At 46.0% G+C, this 25846-nt stretch overlaps 1 protein-coding gene across 1 annotated transcript in view; it reads right to left on the reverse strand.

Moving 5' to 3' along the window:
* Positions 1 to 25846, reverse strand: part of MED1 (mediator complex subunit 1) — a 193375-nt gene that overhangs the window by 51009 nt on the left and 116520 nt on the right. The window contains exons 7-11 of the mRNA XM_063959724.1: positions 18261 to 18289; positions 6511 to 6582; positions 685 to 747; positions 489 to 562; positions 98 to 187 (exon numbers count right to left, since the gene is read on the reverse strand). Coding sequence (XP_063815794.1) covers positions 98 to 187; positions 489 to 562; positions 685 to 747; positions 6511 to 6582; positions 18261 to 18289 — 328 coding nt within the window. The remainder of the gene's footprint in view (positions 1 to 97; positions 188 to 488; positions 563 to 684; positions 748 to 6510; positions 6583 to 18260; positions 18290 to 25846) is intronic.

Genomic DNA, 25846 nt, shown 5'->3' on the forward strand with positions numbered 1-25846 from the left:
AGATCTCTGCTTCATTTGTATATAGGTTCCCTCACACCTTGGACCCTCCCAACATGCAGAGGCAAGTGGGTTTTCCCATTTTCACTTAATAGCTCACCATGTCCTTCATTCAGAGTTATGGTTGCCCCTGTGATATCATCAAATAGGTCATATGGAGTGATGTAATACTTCAAATTCATTACATGACCTTTAAATGACAGATACAAAAAGTGTTACATATTTATCAAAAACCAGGAACCCACTACAGTCATAAGTGTATCAGACTTCTATTATATGCTTCTCAAATGTAGTCCTTAAAGCACACTAGCAGTCCTACTCTTTAAGATATCCATGCTTGAGCACAGAGGGTTAATTCAAAACAAATTAGGTACTAATTAAGTCACCTGTGATCATGCATGGCTATACTTAAAATATGGACATTTCGTGTGCCTTAAGGACAGAGATTGAGAAACTCTACTCATAGTTTGTGCACTTGTTACAGGTATTACCTCCACTCCTTGCTGTCAGGTACCCAACTGTTCCCTGGAGTATTTTGTCCAGTACACTGGCATTGGTTAGCTGCCTAGGTGTAAAAAAGATAAAAAAAAGCCAAAACCCTACATCACTAGAAATCAAATAAACTCAGATCAACTCTTTTATTTCAGCTTATTAAATTGTAGAGATCATTCTAACAATAGTAATTACCAGTACATTGCAGCCATTTTTGTGAGGTCCATCTCCAAAGACTGAAGCGCTAAAAACATTTTCCTATGGGAAAAAAAATAAGAATTTACTTACCGATAATTCTATTTCTCATAGTCCGTAGTGGATGCTGGGGACTCCGAAAGGACCATGGGGAATAGCTAGCGGCTCCGCAGGAGACTGGGCACAAAAGTAAAAAGCTTTAGGACTACCTGGTGTGCACTGGCTCCTCCCCCTATGACCCTCCTCCAAGCCTCAGTTAGGATACTGTGCCCGGACGAGCGTACACAATAAGGAAGGATTTTGAATCCCGGGTAAGACTCATACCAGCCACACCAATCACACCGTACAACTTGTGATCTGAACCCAGTTAACAGCATGATAACAGAAGGAGCCTCTGAAAAGATGGCTCACAACAACAATAACCCGATTTTTGTAACAATAACTATGTACAAGTAATGCAGACAATCCGCACTTGGGATGGGCGCCCAGCATCCACTACGGACTATGAGAAATAGAATTATCGGTAAGTAAATTCTTATTTTCTCTAACGTCCTAGTGGATGCTGGGGACTCCGAAAGGACCATGGGGATTATACCAAAGCTCCCAAACGGGCGGGAGAGTGCGGATGACTCTGCAGCACCGAATGAGAGAACTCCAGGTCCTCCTCAGCCAGGGTATCAAATTTGTAGAATTTAGCAAACGTGTTTGCCCCTGACCAAGTAGCTGCTCGGCAAAGTTGTAAAGCCGAGACCCCTCGGGCAGCCGCCAAAGATGAGCCCACTTTCCGTGTGGAATGGGCTTTTACAGATTTTGGCTGTGGCAGGCCTGCCACAGAATGTGCAAGCTGAATTGTACTACAAATCCAACGAGCAATCGTCTGCTTAGAAGCAGGAGCACCCAGCTTGTTGGGTGCATACAGGATAAACAGCGAATCAGATTTTCTGACTCCAGCCGTCCTGGAAACATATATTTTCAGGGCCCTGACTACGTCCAGCAACTTGGAATCCTCCAAGTCCCTAGTAGCCGCAGGCACCACAATAGGCTGGTTTAAGTGAAAAGCTGAAACCACCTTAGGGAGAAATTGAGGACGAGTCCTCAATTCTGCCCTGTCTGTATGAAAAATTAGGTAAGGGCTTTTATAGGATAAAGCCGCCAATTCTGAGACACGCCTGGCTGAAGCCAGGGCTAACAGCATTACCACTTTCCATGTGAGATATTTTAAGTCCACAGTGGTGAGTGGTTCAAACCAATGTGATTTTAGGAATCCCAAAACTACCTTGAGATCCCAAGGTGCCACTGGAGGCACAAAAGGAGGCTGTATATGCAGTACTCCCTTGACAAACGTCTGAACTTCAGGAACAGAAGCCAGTTCTTTTTGGAAGAATATTGACAGGGCCGAAATTTGAACCTTAATGGACCCTAATTTGAGGCCCATAGACAGTCCTGTTTGCAGGAAATGCAGGAAACGACCCAGTTGAAATTCCTCTGTAGGGGCCTTCCTGGCCTCGCACCACGCAACATATTTACGCCAAATACGGTGATAATGTTGTACGGTTACATCCTTCCTGGCTTTGATCAGGGTAGGGATGACTTCATCCGGAATGCCTTTTTCCTTCAGGATCCGGCGTTCAACCGCCATGCCGTCAAACGCAGCCGCGGTAAGTCTTGGAACAGACATGGTCCCTGCTGGAGCAGGTCCTTTCTTAGAGGTAGAGGCCACGGGTCTTCCGTGAGCATCTCTTGAATTTCCGGGTACCAAGTCCTTCTTGGCCAATCCGGAGCCACGAGTATAGTCTTTACTCCTCTCCTTCTTATGATTCTCAGTACTTTTGGTATGAGAGGAAGAGGAGGGAACACATACACTGACTGGTACACCCACGGTGTTACCAGAGCGTCCACAGCTATTGCCTGAGGGTCCCTTGACCTGGCGCAATATCTGTCCAGTTTTTTGTTGAGGCGGGACGCCATCATGTCCACCTTTGGTTTTTCCCAACGGTTCACAATCACGTGGAAGACTTCTGGGTGAAGTCCCCACTCCCCCGGGTGAAGATCGTGTCTGCTGAGGAAGTCTGCTTCCCAGTTGTCCACTCCCGGAATGAACACTGCTGACAGTGCTATCACATGATTCTCCGCCCAGCGAAGAATCCTTGCCACTTCCATCATTGCCCTCCTGCTTCTTGTGCCGCCCTGTCTGTTTACGTGGGCGACTGCCGTGATGTTGTCCGACTGGATCAACACCGGCTGACCCTGAAGCAGAGGTCTTGCCTGACTTAGGGCATTGTAAATGGCCCTTAGTTCCAGGATATTTATGTGAAGTGACGTTTCCATGCTTGACCACAAGCCCTGGAAATTTCTTCCCTGTGTGACTGCTCCCCAGCCTCTCAGGCTGGCATCCGTGGTCACCAGGACCCAATCCTGAATGCCGAATCTGCGGCCCTCTAGGAGATGAGCACTCTGTAACCACCACAGGAGAGACACCCTTGTCCTTGGAGACAGGGTTATCCGCTGATGCATTTGAAGATGCGATCCGGACCATTTGTCCAGCAGATCCCACTGAAAAGTTCTTGCGTGGAATCTGCCGAATGGAATTGCTTCGTAAGAAGCCACCATCTTTCCCAGGACCCTTGTGCATTGATGTACTGACACTTGGCCTGGTCTTAGGAGGTTCCTGACTAGGTCGGATAACTCCTTGGCTTTCTCCTCCGGGAGAAACACCTTTTTCTGTACTGTGTCCAGAATCATCCCTAGGAACAGCAGACGTGTCGTCGGAATCAGCTGCGATTTTGGAATATTTAGAATCCATCCGTGCTGTCGTAGTACTACTTGAGATAGTGCTACTCCGACCTCTAACTGTTCTCTGGACCTTGCCCTTATCAGGAGATCGTCCAAGTAAGGGATAATTAAGACGCCTTTTCTTCGAAGAAGAATCATCATTTCGGCCATTACCTTGGTAAAGACCCGGAGTGCCGTGGACAATCCAAACGGCAGCGTCTGAAACTGATAGTGACAGTTCTGTACCACAAACCTGAGGTACCCTTGGTGAGAAGGGCAAATTGGGACATGGAGGTAAGCATCCTTGATGTCCAGAGACACCATATAGTCCCCTTCTTCCAGGTTCGCTATCACTGCTCTGAGTGACTCCATCTTGAACTTGAACCTTTTTATGTAAGTGTTCAAGGATTTCAGATTTAAAATGGGTCTCACCGAGCCGTCCGGCTTCGGTACCACAAACAGCGTGGAATAATACCCCTTTCCCTGTTGTAGGAGGGGTACCTTGATTATCACCTGCTGGGAATACAGCTTGTGAATGGCTTCCAATACCGCCTCCCTGTCGGGGGGAGACGTTGGTAAAGCAGACTTCAGGAACCGGCGAGGGGGAGACGTCTCGAATTCCAATTTGTACCCCTGAGATACTACCTGCAGGATCCAGGGGTCCACATGCGAGTGAGCCCACTGCGCGCAGAAATTCTTGAGACGGGCCCCCACCGTGCCTGAGTCCGCTTGTAAGGCCCCAGCGTCATGCTGAGGACTTGGCAGAAGCGGGGGAGGGCTTCTGTTCGTGGGAAGAGGCTGGATGCTGCAGTCTTTTTCCCCTTCCTCTGCCCCGGGGCAGATATGAGTGGCCTTTTGCCCGCTTGCCCTTATGGGGACGAAAGGACTGAGCCCGAAAAGACGGTATCTTTTTCTGCTGCGAGGTGACTTGGGGTAAAAAGGTGGATTTTCCAGCCGTTGCCGTGGCCACCAGGTCCGATAGACCGACCCCAAATAACTCCTCCCCTTTATACGGCAATACTTCCATATGCCGTTTGGAATCCGCATCCCCTGACCACTGTCGCGTCCATAATCCTCTTCTGGCAGAAATGGACATCGCACTTACTCTTGATGCCAGAGTGCAAATATCCCTCTGTGCATCTCGCATATATAGAAATGCATCCTTTAAATGCTCTACAGTCAGTAATATATTGTCCCTGTCCAGGGTATCAATATTTTCAGTCAGGGAATCCGACCAAGCCACCCCAGCACTGCACATCCAGGCTGAGGCGATTGCTGGTCGCAGTATAATACCAGTATGTGTGTATATACTTTTAAGGATATTTTCCAGCTTCCTATCAGCTGGTTCCTTGAGGGCGGCCGTATCAGGGGACGGTAACGCCACTTGTTTTGATAAGCGTGTGAGCGCCTTATCTACGCTAGGGGGTGTTTCCCAACGCGCCCTAACCTCTGGTGGGAAAGGGTATAATGCCAATAACTTTTTAGAAATTAGCAGTTTTTTATCGGGGGAAACCCACGCTTCATCACACACCTCATTTAATTCATCTGATTCGGGAAAAACTACGGGTAGTTTTTTCACACCCCACATAATACCCTTTTTTGTGGTACTTGTAGTATCAGAAATGTTCAAAACCTCCTTCATTGCCGTGATCATGTAACGTGTGGCCCTACTGGAAAATACGTTTGTTTCCTCACCGTCGACACTGGAGTCAATGTCCGTGTCTGTGTCTGTATCGACCTGAGGTAACGGGCGCTTTAGAGCCCCTGACGGTGTTTGAGACACCTGTACAGGTATTAACTGATTTGCCGGCTGTCTCATGTCGTCAACAGTCTTTTGTAAAGTGCTGACACTATCACGTAATTCTTTCCATAAGACCATCCAGTCAGGTGTCGACTCCCTAGGGGGTGACATCACTAACACCGGCAATTGCTCCGCCTCCACACCATTTTCCTCCTCATACATGTCGACACAACGTACCGACACAACGTACCGACACAGCACACACACAGGGAATGCTCTGATAGAGGACAGGACCCCACTAGCCCTTTGGGGAGACAGAGGGAGAGTTTGCCAGCACACACCAGAGCGCTATATATATATAGGGATAACCTTATATAAGTGTTTTTCCCTAATATAGCTGCTGTATATATTTATATGCCAATTTAGTGCCCCCCCTCTCTTGTTTTACCCTGTTTCTGTAGTGCAGGACTGCAGGGGAGAGTCAGGGAGCCTTCCTCCAACGGAGCTGTGAGGAAAAAATGGCGCCAGTGTGCCGAGGAGATAGGCTCCGCCCCTTTTTCGGCGGCCTTTCTCCCGCTTTTTTATGTAAAAATAGGCAGGGGTTAAATACATCCATATAGCCCAGGAGCTATATGTGATGTATTTTTTGCCAAAAAAGGTGTTTTTATTGCGTCTCAGGGCGCCCCCCCCCCAGCGCCCTGCACCCTCAGTGACCGGAGTGTGAAGTGTGCTGAGAGCAATGGCGCACAGCTGCAGTGCTGTGCGCTACCTTATTGAAGACAGGACGTCTTCTGCCGCCGATTTTCCGGACCTCTTCCGTCTTCTGGCTCTGTAAGGGGGATGGCGGCGCGGCTCTGGGACCCATCCATGGCTGGGCCTGTGATCGTCCCTCTGGAGCTAATGTCCAGTAGCCTAAGAAGCCCAATCCACTCTGCACGCAGGTGAGTTCGCTTCTTCTCCCCTTAGTCCCTCGGTGCAGTGAGCCTGTTGCCAGCAGGTCTCACTGAAAATAAAAAACCTACTTTAAACTTTTACACTAAGCAGCACAGGAGAGCCCCTTAGCCTGCACCCGTCTCGTTCGGGCACAAAAATCTAACTGAGGCTTGGAGGAGGGTCATAGGGGGAGGAGCCAGTGCACACCAGGTAGTCCTAAAGCTTTTTACTTTTGTGCCCAGTCTCCTGCGGAGCCGCTAGCTATTCCCCATGGTCCTTTCGGAGTCCCCAGCATCCACTAGGACGTTAGAGAAATGGAAGTTACACAGGTAATCATATACTGCACATCCTGCCAACTCCACCAGGTAGGAATCACTCACTTATCTCCTGGCATCTTGTACAAGTTCACCAGACTCTTCAAATACTGCGAAAAATCCTCAAAATTCTTTTCCCTAAGAAACAGTAAGAACATAAAGAAACAGCATAATATAATGCAAATGGCTACCTCTGTGGGTATGGGTAGGATGAGCAACACGTGAAGCTGCTTATGCTTTGGGAATCTGGCTACTTCTAATCGCTTTTCATTTTACCCTTGTATGTCTAATTTCCTTGCATTGCTTCTGTTGCTCATTGTAAACTATGTACCTTGCCTGGTACTCTCGTGTGCGAGAATGAACAATGCATGGTTCCAATGATCTTGTAAGGATAGTGTATACTGCTTCAGTAATCTGTAGTTCCACCATTATGTGTTATCTCTTCCAAGTTATTGCCTATTACACCCAGTGTAACCTATGCAGTGTGCCCAAGATGGCTTCCTCACCTAGGACCATCATGATTAGGTAAATGAATCCTTGGAACAGATGCCCCAAAATGGCTGCCTTACCTCTTTATTATGTTCAACGTTTCTGTTTTTTTTTTGCAAAGCTACACCTTTGTATTATGGTCATGATTTATGTAACATGCAAGGAGCTCTTTGACAAAAGAACAATAAATTATTAAGATTTTCTGGCATATGTGTATAGACTAGGATGACTGTAGCAATCCATTGGTGTGCACTGTGCATGAAAAGCAGGTTTGAAAAGCACTTTGAACTAGCCAACCTAGTTTCAAGAGAAGAAAGAAATCAAAGATTTTAATTAAGGTTGACCCTCATTAAAGGACAAATTTGAAACATATTTAACACCTATCTGTTCAGCCATATTTAAATGGCTTTAAAGATCCACATTATTAATGACCACATGGGAGATCAACCTTGAGCAAACAACATTTTTGCCTATTTTGTAACTCCAGGTTGCAGCATTCAAAACTGAACACTGATGTGAATGCAGACTTAGACGTACACTTGTTGGCAGAGCGTACTTTGTGTATTTGTTTAGCACTGCACAGGCTGTGGAACAGAGCGCCCGTAATTATGGATGATACAGCTGCATTCACGTTTTTATGGCATCAACATTTACAATTGAAAATGCTTAATTAGGATGTAATGGAGCATTTTGAAGTTGACTGCAAGCGTGTCAATAAAACCGAGAGCTATACTGAGTTGGACTTCAAAATTTGCCTGTAGAGATGTACTGCATATTTTGCATATGGAATAGGTAGGTGCAAGTACAAACTGATTATGACTAGTAGCAAAACAGAGGCATCACATCTTGAGATGCACAAAACTTTGTATACGACTTAAACGCATTTTTTCAGTGCACCCTTCTTTGAAGTAACTTGCAATTCTGCATTAGGCCCTTTAAGATTATAATGTGGAAAGCGAAGCATATCTGAATTCAATAAAAAATCTAGCTGAGAACAGAGAATACTAAAATAAGATTTTACTTACCGGTAAATCTATTTCTCGTAGTCCGTAGTGGATGCTGGGGACTCCGTAAGGACCATGGGGAATAGACGGGCTCCGCAGGAGACAGGGAACTTTAAGAAAGAATTTGGATACTGGTGTGCTCTGGCTCCTCCCTCTATGTCCCTCCTCCAGACCTCAGTTAGAGAAACTGTGCCCGGAAGAGCTGACAGTACAAGGAAAGGATTTTGGAATCCAGGGCACGACTCATACCAGTCACACCAATCACACCGTATAACTCGTGATAAACTTACCCAGTTAACAGTATGAACAACAACGGAGCATCAGATCGACCCTGATGCAACCAACATAACCCTTATTTAAGCAATAACTATATACAAGTATTGCAGAAGAAGTCTGCACTTGGGACGGGCGCCCAGCATCCACTACGGACTACGAGAAATAGATTTACCGGTAAGTAAAATCTTATTTTCTCTAACGTCCTAGTGGATGCTGGGGACTCCGTAAGGACCATGGGGATTATACCAAAGCTCCCAAACGGGCGGGAGAGTGCGGATGACTCTGCAGCACCGAATGAGCAAACACAAGGTCCTCCTCAGCCAGGGTATCAAACTTGTAGAACTTTGCAAAGGTGTTTGAACCTGACCAAGTAGCCGCTCGGCAAAGCTGTAATGCCGAGACCCCTCGGGCAGCCGCCCAAGAAGAGCCCACCTTCCTTGTGGAATGGGCCTTAACTGATCTAAGCAGCGGCAACCCAGCCGCAGAATGAGCCTGCTGAATCGTGTTACAGATCCAGCGAGCAATAGTTTGCTTTGAAGCAGGCGCCCCAAGCTTGTTGGAAGCATACAGGATAAACAAAGATTCTGTTTTCCTGACCCTAGCCGTTCTGGCTACATAAACCTTCAAAGCCCTGACCACATCTAGTAACTCGGAATCCTCCAAGTCACGAGTAGCCACAGGCACCACAATAGGTTGGTTCATATGAAAGGATGACACCACTGTTTTGCAGAAATTGTGGACGGGTCCGCAATTCTGCCCTGTCCATATGGAAAACCAGATAGGGGCTTTTATTTGACAAAGCCGCTAATTCTGACACACGCCTAGCTGAAGCCAAGGCTAATAGCATGACCACCTTCCACGTGAGAAATTTTAACTCCACGGTTTTGAGTGTCTCAAACCAGTGTGACTTCAGGAAACTCAACACCACGTTAAGATCCCAAGGTGCCACTGGAGGCACAAAAGGGGGCTGAATATGCAGCACTCCCTTTACAAACGTCTGTACTTCAGGAAGAGAAGCCAGTTCTTTTTGAAAGAAAATGGATAGAGCCGAAATCTGGACCTTAATGGAACCCAATTTCAGGCCCAAAGTCACTCCCGACTGTAGGAAGTGTAGGAAACGGCCCAGCTGGAATTCCTCCGTAGGGGCATTCCTGGCCTCACACCAAGCAACATATTTTCGCCATATACGGTGATAATGTTTAGCCGTCACGTCCTTCCTAGCCTTTATCAGCGTAGGAATAACCTCATCCGGAATGCCTTTTTCTACTAGGATCCGGTGTTCAACCGCCATGCCGTCAAACGCAGCCGCGGTAAGTCTTGGAACAGACAGGGCCCCTGTTGCAACAAGTCCTGTCTTAGAGGCAGAGGCCATGGGTCCTCTGTGAGCATTTCTTGCAGATCCGGATACCAAGTCCTTCTTGGCCAATCCGGAACAATGAGTATTGTTCTCACTCTTCTTTTTCTTATGATTCTCAGCACCTTTGGTATGAGAGGAAGAGGAGGAAATACATAAATCGACTGGAACACCCACGGTGTCACTAGTGCGTCTACAGCTATCGCCTGAGGGTCTCTTGACCTGGCGCAATATCTCTGTAGCTTTTTGTTGAGGCGGGATGCCATCATGTCCACCTGTGGCAGTTCCCACCGCCTTGCAATCTGCGTGAAGACTTCTTGATGAAGTCCCCACTCTCCCGGGTGGAGGTCGTGTCTGCTGAGGAAGTCTGCTTCCCAGTTGTCCACTCCCGGAATGAACACTGCTGACAGTGCTCTTACGTGATTCTCCGCCCAGCGAAGAATTCTGGTGGCTTGTACCATCGCCACCCTGCTCCTTGTGCCGCCTTGGCGGTTTACATGAGCCACTGCGGTGATATTGTCTGACTGAATCAGAACCGGTTGGTCGCGAAGCAGGGACTCCGCTTGACGTAGGGCGTTGTATATGGCCCTTAGTTCCAGGATGTTGATGTGAAGGCAAGTCTCCTGACTTGACCACAGCCCTTGGAAATTTCTTCCCTATGTGACTGCCCCCCACCCTCGGAGGCTTGCATCCGTGGTCACCAGGACCCAGTCCTGAATGCCGAATCTGCGACCTTCGAGAAGGTGAGCACTCTGCAGCCACCACAGGAGAGACACCCTGGCCCTGGGGGATAGGGTGATTAACCGATGCATCTGAAGATGTGATCTGGACCACTTGTCCAGTAAGTCCCATTGGAAGGTCCTCGCATGGAACCTGCCGAAGGGAATGGCCTCGTATGATGCCACCATCCTTCCCAGGACTCGAGTGCAGTGATGCACTGACACCTGTTTTGGTTTTAATAGATTCCTGACCAGTGTCACGAGCTCCTGAGCTCTCTCTATCGGAAGATAAACCCTTTTCTGGTCTGTGTCTAGGATCATGCCTAGGAGAGGCAGATGAGCTGTAGGAACCAACTGCGACTTTGGAATATATAGAATCCAGCCGTGTTGCTGTTACACTTCCAGAGAAAGTGATACGCTGTTCAGCCACTGCTCTCTTGATCTCGCTTTTACGAGATCGTCCAAGTACGTGATAATAGTGACCCTTGCATCCGCAGGAGCACCATCATTTCCGCCATTACCTTGGTGAACATTCTCGGGGCCGTGGAGAGACCAAACGGCAACGTCTGAAATTGGTAATGACAATCCCGTACCGCAATTCTGAGGTACGCCTGATGAGGTGGATAAATGGGGACATGAAGGTATGCATCCTTTATGTCCCGAGTCACCATAAAATCTCCCCCTTTCAGGCTTGCAATGACCGCTCTTAGCGATTCCATCTTGAACTTGAACCTTTTCAGGTACATGTTCAGGGATTTTAAATTCAATATGGGTCTGACCGAACCGTCCGGTTTCGGGACTACCACATGGTCGAATAATAACCCCCTCCTTGTTGAAGGAGGGAAACCTTGACCACCACCTGTTGAAGATACAATTTGTGAATTGTAGTTAACACTGTTTCCCTCTCGTGGGGGGAAGCCGGCAGGGCCGTCGGTGAGGGGGCATCTTCTCAAAGTCCAGCTTGTAACCCTGAGACACAATATCTATTTCCCAGGGATCTAACAGGGAGTGAACCCACTTGTGGCTGAACTTACGAAGGCGTGCCCCCACCGGGCCTAGCTCCGCCTGTGGAGCCCCAGCAACATGCGGTGGATTTTTGTAGAGGCCGGGGAGGACTTCTGTTCCTGGGAACTAGCTGTGTTGGGCAGCTTCTTTCCTCTGCCCCCGCCTCTGGCAAGAAAGGACGCACCTCGGACTTTGTTTCTTTGTTCGAAAGGCTGCATTTGATAATATCGTGCTTTCCTAGGCTGTGTAGGAATATAAGGCAAAATATCAGAATTACCAGCTATAGCTGTGGAGACCAGGTCCGAGAACCCTTCTCCACACAATCCTCAGCCTTCCATATGCCTCTTAAGTCGGCATCCTCTGTCCATTGCATATTCTACAGGACACATCACGCAGAAATCGACATAGCTTTGACTCTAGGACCCAGTAGACTCATGTCTCATTGGGCATGTTTATATATATATATATATATATATATCTTAAGACAGTATCTTTAATATATATATATATCTACATACATATCTACATACATATATATATATATATATATATATATATATATATATATATATATATATATATATATCATTGGAGATCCGCACTCACATCAACTAATACATAAATACATGTCCTGGGTGCACCCAGTGATACTGACAAGGTCAGCCACAAATACAAGGCGAGGGTTCCACAAAAGTGGACGGGGCACTCACAGTTAAATAACACATACAATTGAATTGCATAAAACATTCATAGTTTAATCTTTAGATGTTCAATTGCACCAATTCGCTCTAGATCGACGTTTCGACCCCATAACTGGGTCTTTTTCAAGATAAGCAGGATCGGTGAACATTCAAATGGTTTCTAAAGATGTATACATAAATAGCATCAGTGGAGATCTAGGAAAAAGAACATAAGACCACACTTAATGCCTCCCAGGCCCCATTGTTGCGCATTAACCGTACATTAAGTAGCGCACAGCACACTTAGCAGTGCATTCATCACGTAAACCTTAAGCCCAGTGAATAACAACATGCTGCGGTGACCACCAACGTGAGTCCAATAGACAAAGGGAAGCTTACATAGACTCGTCACTTTAATGGAGATGTCCTAACAACATCTATCCAATCAGCTAGTGTGCAGCTCAAGCACCTAGAAGACAATATAAATCAAATAAATAGGCGAATAAACAAATGAACACATAAACGAACCCAGTGCTGTTTAACACATAGGACACAAAGATATGTATAAATACATACTCTAGCAGTTACGCCTCCACAGGTAAATGCATGCCCGTTTCTTAACAGATTGCTCACGTAATAATCTCCCTATAAACAAGAATGGAGAGTGAAACTAGAGACCAAGGCATAGCTGATATTATATGTGAGTGTAGTAAACACTAACTACTCACTGCGTACCAGTAATTATTCCAGTGTGTATGCGTCCAGGTTAACCATCTATTAAATTTCCCAGTTCATCAAAACTCATCAAAAAGCGATCACTGAAATAAAGTATACCATCCAAACATCAATCGCCAGCAATATAACCTTACAGGCTAAATTAATGAACCAATAAGTGTTAAGTACTTACACAACTATGTTCACACAGTCACATGGCTCCTGGTTCTACACACGCTGTCTAAACGCCGGGGAATATAACCCTGGATGACCGGAAGTGAACACAACGTCACTTCCGCTCCAATGTTTCATCACAAAGTTACCGCGTCGTTACAATCAACGGAATAAACATCACAAGTACATAAACTCCCCACCTGCGAGCGACAACACTCACGGGCCCAATATCCAACACTGCAGCCACTGCACACCATGGTCCGGGACGTTTCACTGCGTCTCACGGACCAGAAGCGCATCCGATGACACTATCCGCAATACGTCATGCATTCCACCTACCGGAAGCATGCGTTCCAACGGGCCTGATGTCGCACGCTACCCACCACAGTCCGGGATACCCACTGCATCCCCCGGACCGGAAGCGCATCAGATGACACTATCCGCAACGCGTCACGCGTTCCACATGTCGGAAGTGTGCGTTCCACCGGGTAGTGGTGAGACGCACCACTGCCAGAAATGGTCACTCGCCTCGGTCCCTCACTGTATCATCAACGTGAAACTGCCAAACTTCGTTGGTACTGGTCCATAGCATTATATCCACTGGGCTAACAATCAATTCCAACATTGATGAATAAATAACCAGTAAATAGATAACATACATATACATGTGTATATCTAATGGGATATGCAAAACATCATGCAACAATGGAACCTGGGGGCTTACAGTAGTGCAGCATCCACATTGGTCAGGTCCACCTGTCTACGTTTCCAACATTATAATAATTACATATAATCATACAGTTCAAATATATGGTTGTCTGAACATACATCACATATATGCATTATTTAAACAGAAAAATATATATAAAAAAATAGTACAGATAAACATATAGAAAATTACCCTCCATACCCCCAAAGTTATGTCTGGTGATCATATTAACAAAACACAAAAAATCCATATGGGACAAAACAACCCCAAAACAATAATATGTTACAAACAAGTACGTATTCGCGGAGGTATGACTCTAGGATAATGTATACCCTAAATAAAATAAAACGTTATACCAGATTAATGGAATAATACATAAATGTAATATACTCGCTTTTAACAATGTAGGTATAATGTTGGAGATAAGATCATGGGCCTGACTTCACAGTCCAGTCCAGGAGACAACAAGTCTCCTGGCTAGACCATATCATTTGACCGAAGGTCCCCCTGATAACAGAAACACCTTCAACCAGTAAGTATAAAGACAGAGGGGCATATTTTACAAACCAATATATCAATAAGTCATCAAGGAGATATCAACTGTAAACTCTGGTTATGCACAGCTTCAGGGACATATCAGCCAGAAATGACCCCAATATGGGGCCATTTACCGTTTGATGAAAAGGTTCAATGGGTTATATTCATTCATTCCCTTAGGGGCAACCGTGTCCAGGGTATAAATCCAATAACTCTCGCGCCGCTTAAGTGCGAGAGTTCTGTCACCCCCACCTTGTATGGGTGGGACCCAATCTATTAGTTTGCATCTCATGCTAGACACCTGATGTTTATTTTCAAAAAAGTGTCGGGCTACTGGTTTATCAGTACTTCCGGTTTCAAAAGCTGCACGTATAGAGGTGCGGTGATTGGCCATTCGATCTCTAAAAGGCCTAGTGGTAAGCCTCACATAATACAAACCACAGGGACAGATAAGTATATAGATAACATAGTCTAAACGACAGTGTAAGTGGTATGTGATTCGTATTTTCTTCCCTGTCTGGGGGTGTATCACACTGGGACCCGTTACCATAGACCTACAGGTCACACAACCCCCGCAGGAGAAACATCCAGGTTTTTGTTTCATAATAGAGGTCTTATCGGGAGTCTCTTCTGGGAACACCGTGGGACGCATCAGAAGCTGTTTTAAATTCGGTCCCCTACCATATGCCATCATCGGTGTCGGCATATTTGTAAATGGTAGTGTAGTGTCCGAGGTCACAATAGGCCAGTGCTTGTTGATTGATTTCCGAATATAGCCAGACATCCCATTAAATGTGGTAGAGAATGTCATCCTGCCAGTATTGGCTCTTCTAGCCCTGACCTCTCCTTTAAATATCCTAGTGGCTTTCCTCAAGCATCCCTTAAGGATCCTGCGTTTATAGCCACGTTCAATAAATCTGGCCGTCATCTCGGAGATTTGTATGTCCATTGCCTCAGTCTCAGAGTTAATACGCATAACCCTGAGGTATTGAGATATGTAAGCTTCCCTTTGTCTATTGGACTCACGTTGGTGGTCACCGCAGCATGTTGTTATTCACTGGGCTTAAGGTTTACGTGATGAATGCACTGCTAAGTGTGCTGTGCGCTACTTAATGTACGGTTAATGCGCAACAATGGGGCCTGGGAGGCATTAAGTGTGGTCTTATGTTCTTTTTCCTAGATCTCCACTGATGCTATTTATGTATACATCTTTAGAAACCATTTGAATGTTCACCGATCCTGCTTATCTTGAAAAAGACCCAGTTATGGGGTCGAAACGTCGATCTAGAGCGAATTGGTGCAATTGAACATCTAAAGATTAAACTATGAATGTTTTATGCAATTCAATTGTATGTGTTATTTAACTGTGAGTGCCCCGTCCACTTTTGTGGAACCCTCGCCATATATATATATATATATATATATATATATATATATATCCACATACTAGGGTCTCAATCTCTGCTGATAAGGTACCTGTCCACGCTGCCATAGCGCTATAAACCCATGCCGACACAATCGCCGGTCTGAGTAGTGTACCAGAATGTGCACGCTATCTGCAGGATCCCTGAGAATAGCAGTTACGTCAGGGCTACCTTCTGGGCAAATGTGACACCCTAGGGGAAGATTCCCATCCTATCCTGGCCCTAGTGGGGAAAGGATACTGCCTGAGAATTCTTTGTGGGAAACTGCAGTTTCTTGTCTGGAGATTCCCGCTCTTTTTCATCATGAGAGGAGGGAAATTTACCTCAGCTTTCTTCCCCTTAAACATGTTTACCCTCGTGTCAGGGACAGATGAGTCATCAGTGATATGCAAATCATCTTTTATTACAATAATCATATTGAATACTTTTCTGCCATTTTGGCTGTAACTTTGCATTATCGTAGTCGACACTGGAGTCAACCTCCGTGTCGATATCAGTGTTTATTATTTTGGATAGTGATCATTGAGAGACTCTGAAGGTCTCTGCGACATAGGGACAGACATAGGTAGATTTCCTGTCTGTTCTCTAATCTTTTGTGCAATAAATTCACCTTAGCACTTAATTACACATATCCAAACAGGTGTCGGCGTTGTCGACGGAGACACCCTCACACACACATATTTGCTCCATCTCCTCCTTAGGGGAGCCTTTTACCTCAGACATGTCGACACACACGTACCGACACACCACACACTCAGGGAATGCTCATCTGAAGACAATTCCCCCATAAGGCCCTTTGGAGAGACAGAGAGAGAGTATGCCAGCACACACCCCAGCGCTATTAACCCAGGAATAACACAGTAACTTAATGTTAACCCAGTAGCTGCTGTTTATATTGATTTTTGCGCCTAATTATGTGCCCCCCCTCTCTTTTTACGCTCTTCTACCGTGTAACTGCAGGGGAGAGACTGGGGAGCTTCCTCTCAGCGGTGCTGTGGAGAAAAAACATGGCGCTGGTGAGTGCTGAGGAAGAAGCCCCGCCCCCTCAGCGGCGGGCTTCTGTCCCGCGTTTTTGTGTAAAAATATGGCGGGGGCCCATGCATATATACAGTGCCCAACTGTATATATGCCCACTTTTGCCAAGAGGTCTCTAATTGCTGCCCAGGGCGCCGCCCCCCCCCCCCCCCTGCGCCCTGCACCCTACAGTGACCGGAGTATGTGGGTTTAGTGTGGGAGCAATGGCGCACAGCTGCAGTGCTGTGCGCTACCTCATATGAAGACTGGAGTCTTCTGCCGCCGATTTCGAAGTCTTCTTGCTTCTGTCACCGGCTTCTGTCTTCCGGCTCTGCGAGGGGGACGGCGGCGCGGCTCCGGGATCGGACGACCAAGGGTGCGATCCTGTGTACGATCCCTCTGGAGCTAATGGTGTCCAGTAGCCTAAGAAGCAGGACCTAGCTTCAGAGAGTAGGGCTGCTTCTCTCCCCTCAGTCCCACGTAGCAGAGAGTCTGTTGCCAGCAGATCTCTCTGAAAATAAAAAAAACTAACAAAATACTTTCTTTTTAGCAAGCTCAGGAGAGCTCACTTTGTTGCACCCAGCTCGTCCGGGCACAGATTCAAACTGAGGTCTGGAGGAGGGACATAGAGGGAGGAGCCAGAGCACACCAGTATCCAAATTCTTTCTTAAAGTGCCCTGTCTCCTGCGGAGCCCGTCTATTCCCCATGGTCCTAACGGAGTCCCCAGCATCCACTAGGACGTTAGAGAAATTAGGCTTCCTCTGCAGGCCTGCACTAATAGATTAAGGAAGCCTGGACCCAACAGTAGCTTCTTTAATGGTTAGTGTTCATTCTAGCACCCTGTACCCAATCAGTGAGGAGGGCATGTTTTAATTTTCAAAGGCAGAATTTTAGTCGTGATGTATCGTTACAACTACTATAGACATACATCAAGTATAAAATTTTGCCCTTCAATATAAAAATATGCTCTCCTCAATGATTAGGTGCAGGGTGCTAGAATAAACATGAGTTAATAATAGATGCAGTTTACAATAGGTCTACCCCCTCTAGTTAAGAAGAAATCTTAAAAATATTTTCATATCTCCCTTATAGAACTATAGTATGGGGGAGATTCAGCAAGTGACTGCTCGTTTTTGCTCTGTGGGATGTGAGCAAAAGACCATCAAGTCTTCCTTCCCGGATAACCATGGTGCTAATTGAATCTCCCCCTAAGTAGGTTATTAAGCTTAAATAACTGGAGAAAAACGGTTTAATGTTAGGAGTAAATTAATGGTACTGTCTATCTGTGTGACGTCAATGTTACCTGGTGGAATGTCATCTGTTTGTCTATCTATGTCATATATACAGTTAAGGTCATCTATTAGGCACTTTGGCTTATCACTCTGTATAATACAGTATCTGCCATTTTATTTTTCTTATTTACCACTTTATGAAATACACCAATAACAAGCTTTGCTTCATTAACCCTGGAGGTTTTACTTTCCCTTCAGTGATTAAAGTGTACCTTCCATGTAAACACAATGGAGATAGCCATTGTGGAGTTAACCAATATTAAGACTATTAATTGACTAAGAGCAAGTGATGACTGAAAAATGACGTACACAAAATGGATGCACATCTTAAATGTAGCCAACAAGTACCATTTTAGAAGGCTGAAAACTTCATCTAACACAAAGAAGCCATGCATTACTAGACCTATTTATCAGTATAACAAACCTTAATTGATGTACAAGTTCCGGACTGCTCTGTAGAGAGAGAAAAAAAAAAGATAAATCACTATAACCTTGTTAGGCTGGAGTATTCAATTTCTAACTAAGGGGCAGATGTATTAAGCCTGCAGAAGTGATAAAGTGGAAGGGGATAATGCACCAGCCAATCAGCTCCTAACTGGCATTTTTCAAACCCAGCTTGTAACTTCACAGTTAAGAGCTGATTGGCTGGTGCATTATCACCTTCCACTTTATCACTTCTCCAGGCTTAATACGTCTGCCCCTAAATGTATTAACACTTATAGCGCCAACATATTCCATTGCGCTTTGTAACTAAGCAGAAAAAAACGTAGTAAGACTGAGTAATAAAGAGGTAGGAGGATATTGCTTAACAAAAAGAGAAACCAAAAGTAGTTGCTTGGTTGGGCGCACTAATGAAATTTGTATTGATTTTAATTTCTTTAAAACTTAGCTTTTATTGCTTTACCTTCTAATATGCCCCCTTTATGTGGGGATTACACAGCAAAACATAGGTTAAAATCAGTACATACAAACATATAAGTGAAAAGAAAAGATATAAGTGTGGATAGATTTAAAAAGCGGTACTTCCACTGTTACTCCGGCAGGTGTAGGAATGGAATTGTTTATGGAGCCCCTGAGAGTCTGAGATGTATTAATTAACAAATTCTCACAATGTGATATAGCCAATAATTATAATTCAAAGAATTTATTCCATATATCGTATGTACCGGTTTTATAAGTTTGGAATATTTATTGTATTTGTGGGAGCCATATGTTAGCTAGTTCAGATGTGGAGACTCATTTGTCACAATAAACTGTTACTATAGATATGATGTGTTTTTTACTGTGTGTTCACTTTTGCTATATATCTTTAGCGTTCTTTACTTTGGTGTTTTGTACACATTCATCTCATATTCTATATCACTGATATTTATTAGAAAGAGCAGGGGTAAATATCCCTAATATGAAAAATTATTAATCAAGCGGTAAGTCATACGATTGTCTTATAACCCTGCATTTATATAGGTGACAGACCAATCAGTCACACAGTTACCATTGTATTAAACACACTGATGTTCACACTAAAATGTTGTGGCAGCCTGTATTTCCTGCAGGAATGATATTCGCTACATAAGTATTCTTTCTCAGACTGCACCTGTGATTGGATATATTGTATCAAAATGTACAAGCCAGTTCCCTTCCTTTACAGGTCACTGACTTGTGTCACTAAGATACTGTAGCAACCTGTGTTTACTATCTTGTAACACAGGATTGGTATTTTGCTACTTTGTTAATCTATTTTAGGCTGTAACTATGCTTCAGATAAAATATATCAGGGTATACTAACCAGTTCCCTTCCTTTACATATCACTAACTAATATTTAAGGGCTGGTAGATATGCACTTGGTTACTGGTAAAAGAGTGGCCAGATCACAACATTCACATATAAGTGCTATTGGCCAAATTAGCCTGGTAGTACTGCTATGGCATTATAATTCTATTGACAGATTGCGTTCTGAGTCTAACACATTGACTGGTAACCATCCGGTAACCACACAATACTGTTGCTAATGACAACGGCACATACTGGTCAGTTAATCACAATGCTCTCTGGGTGGATTGCATACAGTCTCCTTGCTCCCTAACGACCAACACTGACACTTGAACTTAATTCTAGTAATCTCATTTTACGAGGGTGTCAGTGGAGGTCTAATATAACTATCTTTCTTAAATAGAATCTACACCATTTGCTAAAATTAGGAGTGTGGTAGGCCGCCAAAACGCTGACGTGCACGTTTCGCTGTATAGCTTTAACGAGGCTCGTTAAAGCTATACAGCGAAACGTGCACGTCAGCGTTTTGGCGGCTTACCACACTCCTAATTTTAGCAAATGGTGTAGATTCTATTTAAGAAAGATAGTTATATTAGACCTCCACTGACACCCTCCTAAAATGAGATTACTAGAATTAAGTTCAAGTGTCAGTGTTGGTCGTTAGGGAGCAAGGAGACTGTATGCAATCCACCCAGAGAGCATTGTGATTAACTGACCAGTATGTGCCGTTGTCATTAGCAACAGTATTGTGTGGTTACCGGATGGTTACCAGTCAATGTGTTAGACTCAGAACGCAATCTGTCAATAGAACTATAATGCCATAGTAGTACTACCAGGCTAATTTGGCCAATAGCACTTATATGTGAATGTTGTGATCTGGCCACTCTTTTACCAGTAACCAAGTGCATATCTACCAGCCCTTAAATATTAGTTAGTGATATGTAAAGGAAGGGAACTGGTTAGTATACCCTGATATATTTTATCTGAAGCATAGTTACAGCCTAAGATAGATTAACAAAGTAGCAAAATACCAATCCTGTGTTACAAGATAGTAAAAATAAGATTTTACTCACCGGTAAATCTATTTCTCGTAGTCCGTAGTGGATGCTGGGACTCCGTAAGGACCATGGGGAATAGCGGCTCCGCAGGAGACTGGGCACAACTAAAGAAAGCTTTAGGACTACCTGGTGTGCACTGGCTCCTCCCACTATGACCCTCCTCCAGACCTCAGTTAGGATACTGTGCCCGGAAGAGCTGACACAATAAGGAAGGATTTTGAATCCCGGGTAAGACTCATACCAGCCACACCAATCACACCGTATAACTCGTGATACTATACCCAGTTAACAGTATGAAATATAACTGAGCCTCTCAACAGATGGCTCAACAATAACCCTTTAGTTAAACAATAACTATATACAAGTATTGCAGACAATCCGCACTTGGGATGGGCGCCCAGCATCCACTACGGACTACGAGAAATAGATTTACCGGTGAGTAAAATCTTATTTTCTCTGACGTCCTAAGTGGATGCTGGGACTCCGTAAGGACCATGGGGATTATACCAAAGCTCCCAAATGGGCGGGAGAGTGCGGATGACTCTGCAGCACCGAATGAGCAAACTCTAGGTCGTCCTCAGCCAGGGTATCAAACTTGTAGAATTTTGCAAATGTGTTTGACCCCGACCAAGTAGCTGCTCGCAAAGTTGTAAAGCAGAGACCCCTCGGGTAGCCGCCCAAGAAGAGCCCACCTTCCTCGTGGAATGGGCTTTCACTGATCTAGGATGCGTCAGTCCAGCCGCAGAATGTGCAAGCTGAATCGTACTACAGATCCAGCGAGCAATAGACTGCTTTGAAGCAGGAGCACCCAGCTTGTTGGGTGCATACAGGATAAATAGCGAGTCAGTTTTCCTGACACTAGCTGTCCTGGAAACATACATTTTCAGGGCCCTGACTACGTCCAACAACTTGGAATCCTCAAGTCTTTAGTAGCCGCAGGCACTACAATAGGTTGGTTCAAATAAAAAGCTGATACCACCTTAGGGAGAAACTGGGGACAAGTCCTCAATTCTGCCCTATCCATATGGAAAATCAGATAAGGGCTTTTACATGACAAAGCCGCCAATTCTGACACACGCCTGGCCGAAGCCAAGGCCAACTGCATGACCACTTTCCACGTGAGATATTTCAAATCCACGGTTTTAAGTGGCTCAAACCAATGCGACTTTAGGAAATCCAACACCACGTTGAGATCCCAAGGTGCCACTGGAGGCACAAAAGGGGGCTGAATATGCAGCACTCCCTTAACAAATGTCTGAACTTCAGGCAGTGAAGCCAGTTCTTTCTGGAAGTGTTATGAGCCACGGCTGTGGCTCATTCCTGTTTTGCATGTCGGTTAGGTATTTTAGGTTATTCTTCTGTTTATGTTCCCCGTGGGTGTCATGGGGTGCTCGGAGCTCACCCTTAAGGAGGGGATACTGTTATGAACCACAGGTAGTGGTTCATTCCTATTTTATGTTTATAAGTTGTCTTGCAGGCCAGGATTTCCCGTTGCTCTGTTTAAGAATACTCTTGGTTGCTGCCGCTGGTTAGTCTGTGTAATTGCAGCTTGTTCCCATGTGTTCAGCCTCACCTGGCTGCTAATTGCATCTTGTCAGTTTGGAGTCATGCAACAGGGCAGCTGCATGATATTATTAATTAGGCCTCTCTGTTATATGCTGGCTCAGTGCAATTCACAGACGCTGGTGATATTTCTAGGTTTCCAGTCTGCTTGAGTTCTGAGCTTGGTTCCTGCTAGTTCCTGAGCTCCTGTGTAGCAGTGTCAGTCGAGCTGCTTCCTGTGTCGATTCCTGTGTCTGATCCCGTGTCCTGCCGTGAGGCGTTCCTGTCCTGAGGTCCAGTGCCTTTGCCTGGTCAAGTTTCTGGCTTCTTGGTGTCCACCGGTCTGTCGTTTGGGATTCTGCCTGTCCTCCAGTTCTGAGAGTCTGTGTCAGCAGAATTGGGAGTTCCTGTCCGTTTGCCAGTATTCGTACCGGTTCCGTGAGTAGCGGCTCTGCCGCGTCCGTCGGCCTAGGCCGCTGTTTTCCGTTATTATTTTTGTCACTGGTGTTTTGCAGAGGGTTCTGCTTATGCTGTCACCGCCGGGACACAAGAGTATTGTGTCGGCGTGTGGTCAGCATTTCCTTTGTTGTTCTTTTCCTTTGGCGGCAAGCCGCACATACATTTAGTTATAGGCTAGTTAGTAGCCCCTGGCTTTGGTTGTTTCAGTTAGAGGGCCCCTTGTTATCACCCTGTCTCGGTACACTCTTTGTCTCTCATTAAGACCTGAGGGGGCATCGAAGTTGGGCAGACGTAATCCGCCCTTCAAACGCGGCTGCCATGGGCTCAAGCAACCATAGTCTCGCAAGAGTGTACTGACAGCACGGGCGAGACAACGGAGATAGGGCGACAGGGGCTATTCCCTTTCCATTCCCCCTTTCCCAGCATTACGTCCTGGTGCTCTGGACTCACTTCATAACATCTCCCTTGTTCTGAGCACCAGGAACCTAACAGGAAGAAAATCGACAGAGCCGAAATCTGGACCTTAATGGAACCCAATTTTAGTCCCATAGTCACCCCTGACTGTAGGAAGTGCAGAAAACGGCCCAGCTGAAATTCCTCCGTTGGGGCCTTCCTGGCCTCACACCACGCAACATATTTTCGCCATATGCGGTGATAATGGTTTGCGGTCACTTCTTTCCTAGCTTTAATCAGCGTAGGGATGACTTCCTCCGGAATGCCCTTTTCCTTCAGGATCCGGCGTTCAACCGCCATGCCGTCAAACGCAGCCGCGGTAAGTCTTGGAACAGACAGGGCCCCTGCTGCAGCAGGTCCTGTCTGAGCGGCAGAGGCCATGGGTCCTCTGAGATCAGTTCTTGAAGTTCCGGGTACCAAGCTCTTCTTTGCCAATCCGGAACAATGAGTATAGTTCTTACTCCTCTTTTTCTTATTATCCTCAGTACCTTGGGTATGAGAGGAAGAGGAGGGAACACATAAACCGACTGGTACACCCACGGTGTCACTAGAGCATCCACAGCTTTTGCCTGAGGGTCTCTCGACCTGGCGCAATATCTTTCTAGCTTTTTGTTTAGGCGGGACGCCATCATGTCCACCTGTGGCCGTTCCCAACGGTTTACAATCAGCTGGAAGACTTCTGGATGAAGTCCCCACTCTCCCGGGTGGAGGTCGTGCCTGCTGAGGAAGTCTGCTTCCAAGTTGTCCACTCCCAGAATGAACACTGCTGACAGTGCTAACACGTGATTTTCCGCCCATCGGAGAATCCTTGTGGCTTCTGCCATTGCCATCCTGCTTCTTGTGCCGCCCTGTCGGTTTACATGGGCGACTTCCGTGATGTTGTCTGACTGAATCAGTACCTGCTGGTTTTGAAGCAGGGGTCTTGCCTGACTTAGGGCATTGTAAATGGCCCTCAGTGCCAGAATATTTATGTGTAGGGAAGTCTCCTGACTTGACCATAGTCCCTGGAAGTTTCTTCCCTGTGTGACTGCCCCCCAGCCTCGAAGGCTGGCATCCGTGGTCACCAGGACCCAGTCCTGTATGCCGAATCTGCGGCCCTCTTGAAGATGAGCACTCTGCAGCCACCACAGCAGAGACACCCTGGTCCTTGGAGACAGGGTTATCAGCCGATGCATCTGAAGATGCGATCCGGACCACTTGTTTAACAGGTCCCACTGTGAAAGGTCCTTGCATGGAACCTGCCGAATGGAATTGCTTCGTAGGAAGCTACTATTTTTCCCAGGACTCGCGTGCAGTGATGCACCGACGCCTGTTTTGGTTTCAGGAGGCCTCTGACTGGAGATGACAGCTTCTTGGCTTTCTCCTCCGGGAGAAACACTTTTTTCTGTTCTGTGTCCAGAACCATCCCCAGGAACAGTAGACGTGTCGTAGGGACCAGCTGTGACTTTGGAATATTTAGAATCCAACCATGCTGTTGTAGCACCTCCCGAGATAGTGCTACCCCGACCAACAACTGCTCCCTGGACCTCGCCTTTATCAGGAGATCGTCCAAGTACGGGATAATTAAAACTCCCTTTTTTCGAAGGAGTATCATCATTTCAGCCATTACCTTGGTAAATACCCTCGGTGCCGTGGACAGACCAAACGGCAACGTCTGGAATTGGTAATGACAATCCTGTACCACAAATCTGAGGTACTCCTGGTGAGGATGGTAAATGGGGACATGCAGGTAAGCATCCTTGATGTCCAGTGATACCATGTAATCCCCCTCGTCCAGGCTTCAAATAACCGCCCTGAGCGATTCCATCTTGAACTTGAATTTTTTTATATAAGTGTTCAAGGATTTCAAATTTAAAATGGGTCTCACCGAACCTTCCGGTTTCGGTACCACAAACATTGTGGAATAGTAACCCCGTCCTTGTTGAAGGAGGGGCACCTTGACTATCAGCTGCTGGGAATACAGCTTGTGAATTGCCTCTAGCACAGCCTCCCTGTCTGAGGGAGTTGTTGGCAAGGCAGATTTGAGGAAACGGCGAGGGGGAGACGTCCCGAATTCCAGCTTGTACCCCTGAGATACCACTTGAAGAATCCAGGGATCTACCCGTGAGCGAGCCCACTGATTGCTGAAGTTCTTAAGACGGGCCCCCACCGTACCTGGCTCCGCCTGTGGAGCCCCAGCGTCATGCGGTGGACTTAGAGAAAACAGGGGAGGACTTTTGTTCCTGGGAACTGGCTGTATGCTGCAGCTTTTTCCCTCTACCTCTGCGCAGAAAGGACGCGCCTTTAACCCGCTTGCCTTTCTGGGACCGAAAGGACTGTACCTGATAATACGGTGCTTTCTTTGGCTGTGAGGGAACATGAGGTAGAAAAGCTGACTTCCCAGCTGTCGCTGTGGAAACGAGGTCCGAGAGACCATCCCCAAACAACTCCTCATCTTTATAAGGCAAAACTTCAATATGCCTTTTAGAATCTGCATCCCCTGTCCACTGCCGAGTCCATAACCCTCTCCTGGCAGAAATGGACATTGCACTTATTTTAAATGCCAGCCGGCAAATATCCCTCTGTGCATCTCTCATGTATAAGACTGCTTCTTTTATATGCTCTATGGTTAGCAATACAGTGTCCCTGTCAAGGGTATCAATATTTTCCGACAGGGAATCTGACCACGCAGCTGCAGCACTGCACATCCATGCTGAAGCAATAGCCGGTCTTAAAATAATACCTGAG

This window comes from Pseudophryne corroboree, chromosome 3 (assembly GCF_028390025.1).
Source record: "Pseudophryne corroboree isolate aPseCor3 chromosome 3, aPseCor3.hap2, whole genome shotgun sequence".
NCBI lineage: Eukaryota > Metazoa > Chordata > Amphibia > Anura > Myobatrachidae > Pseudophryne > Pseudophryne corroboree.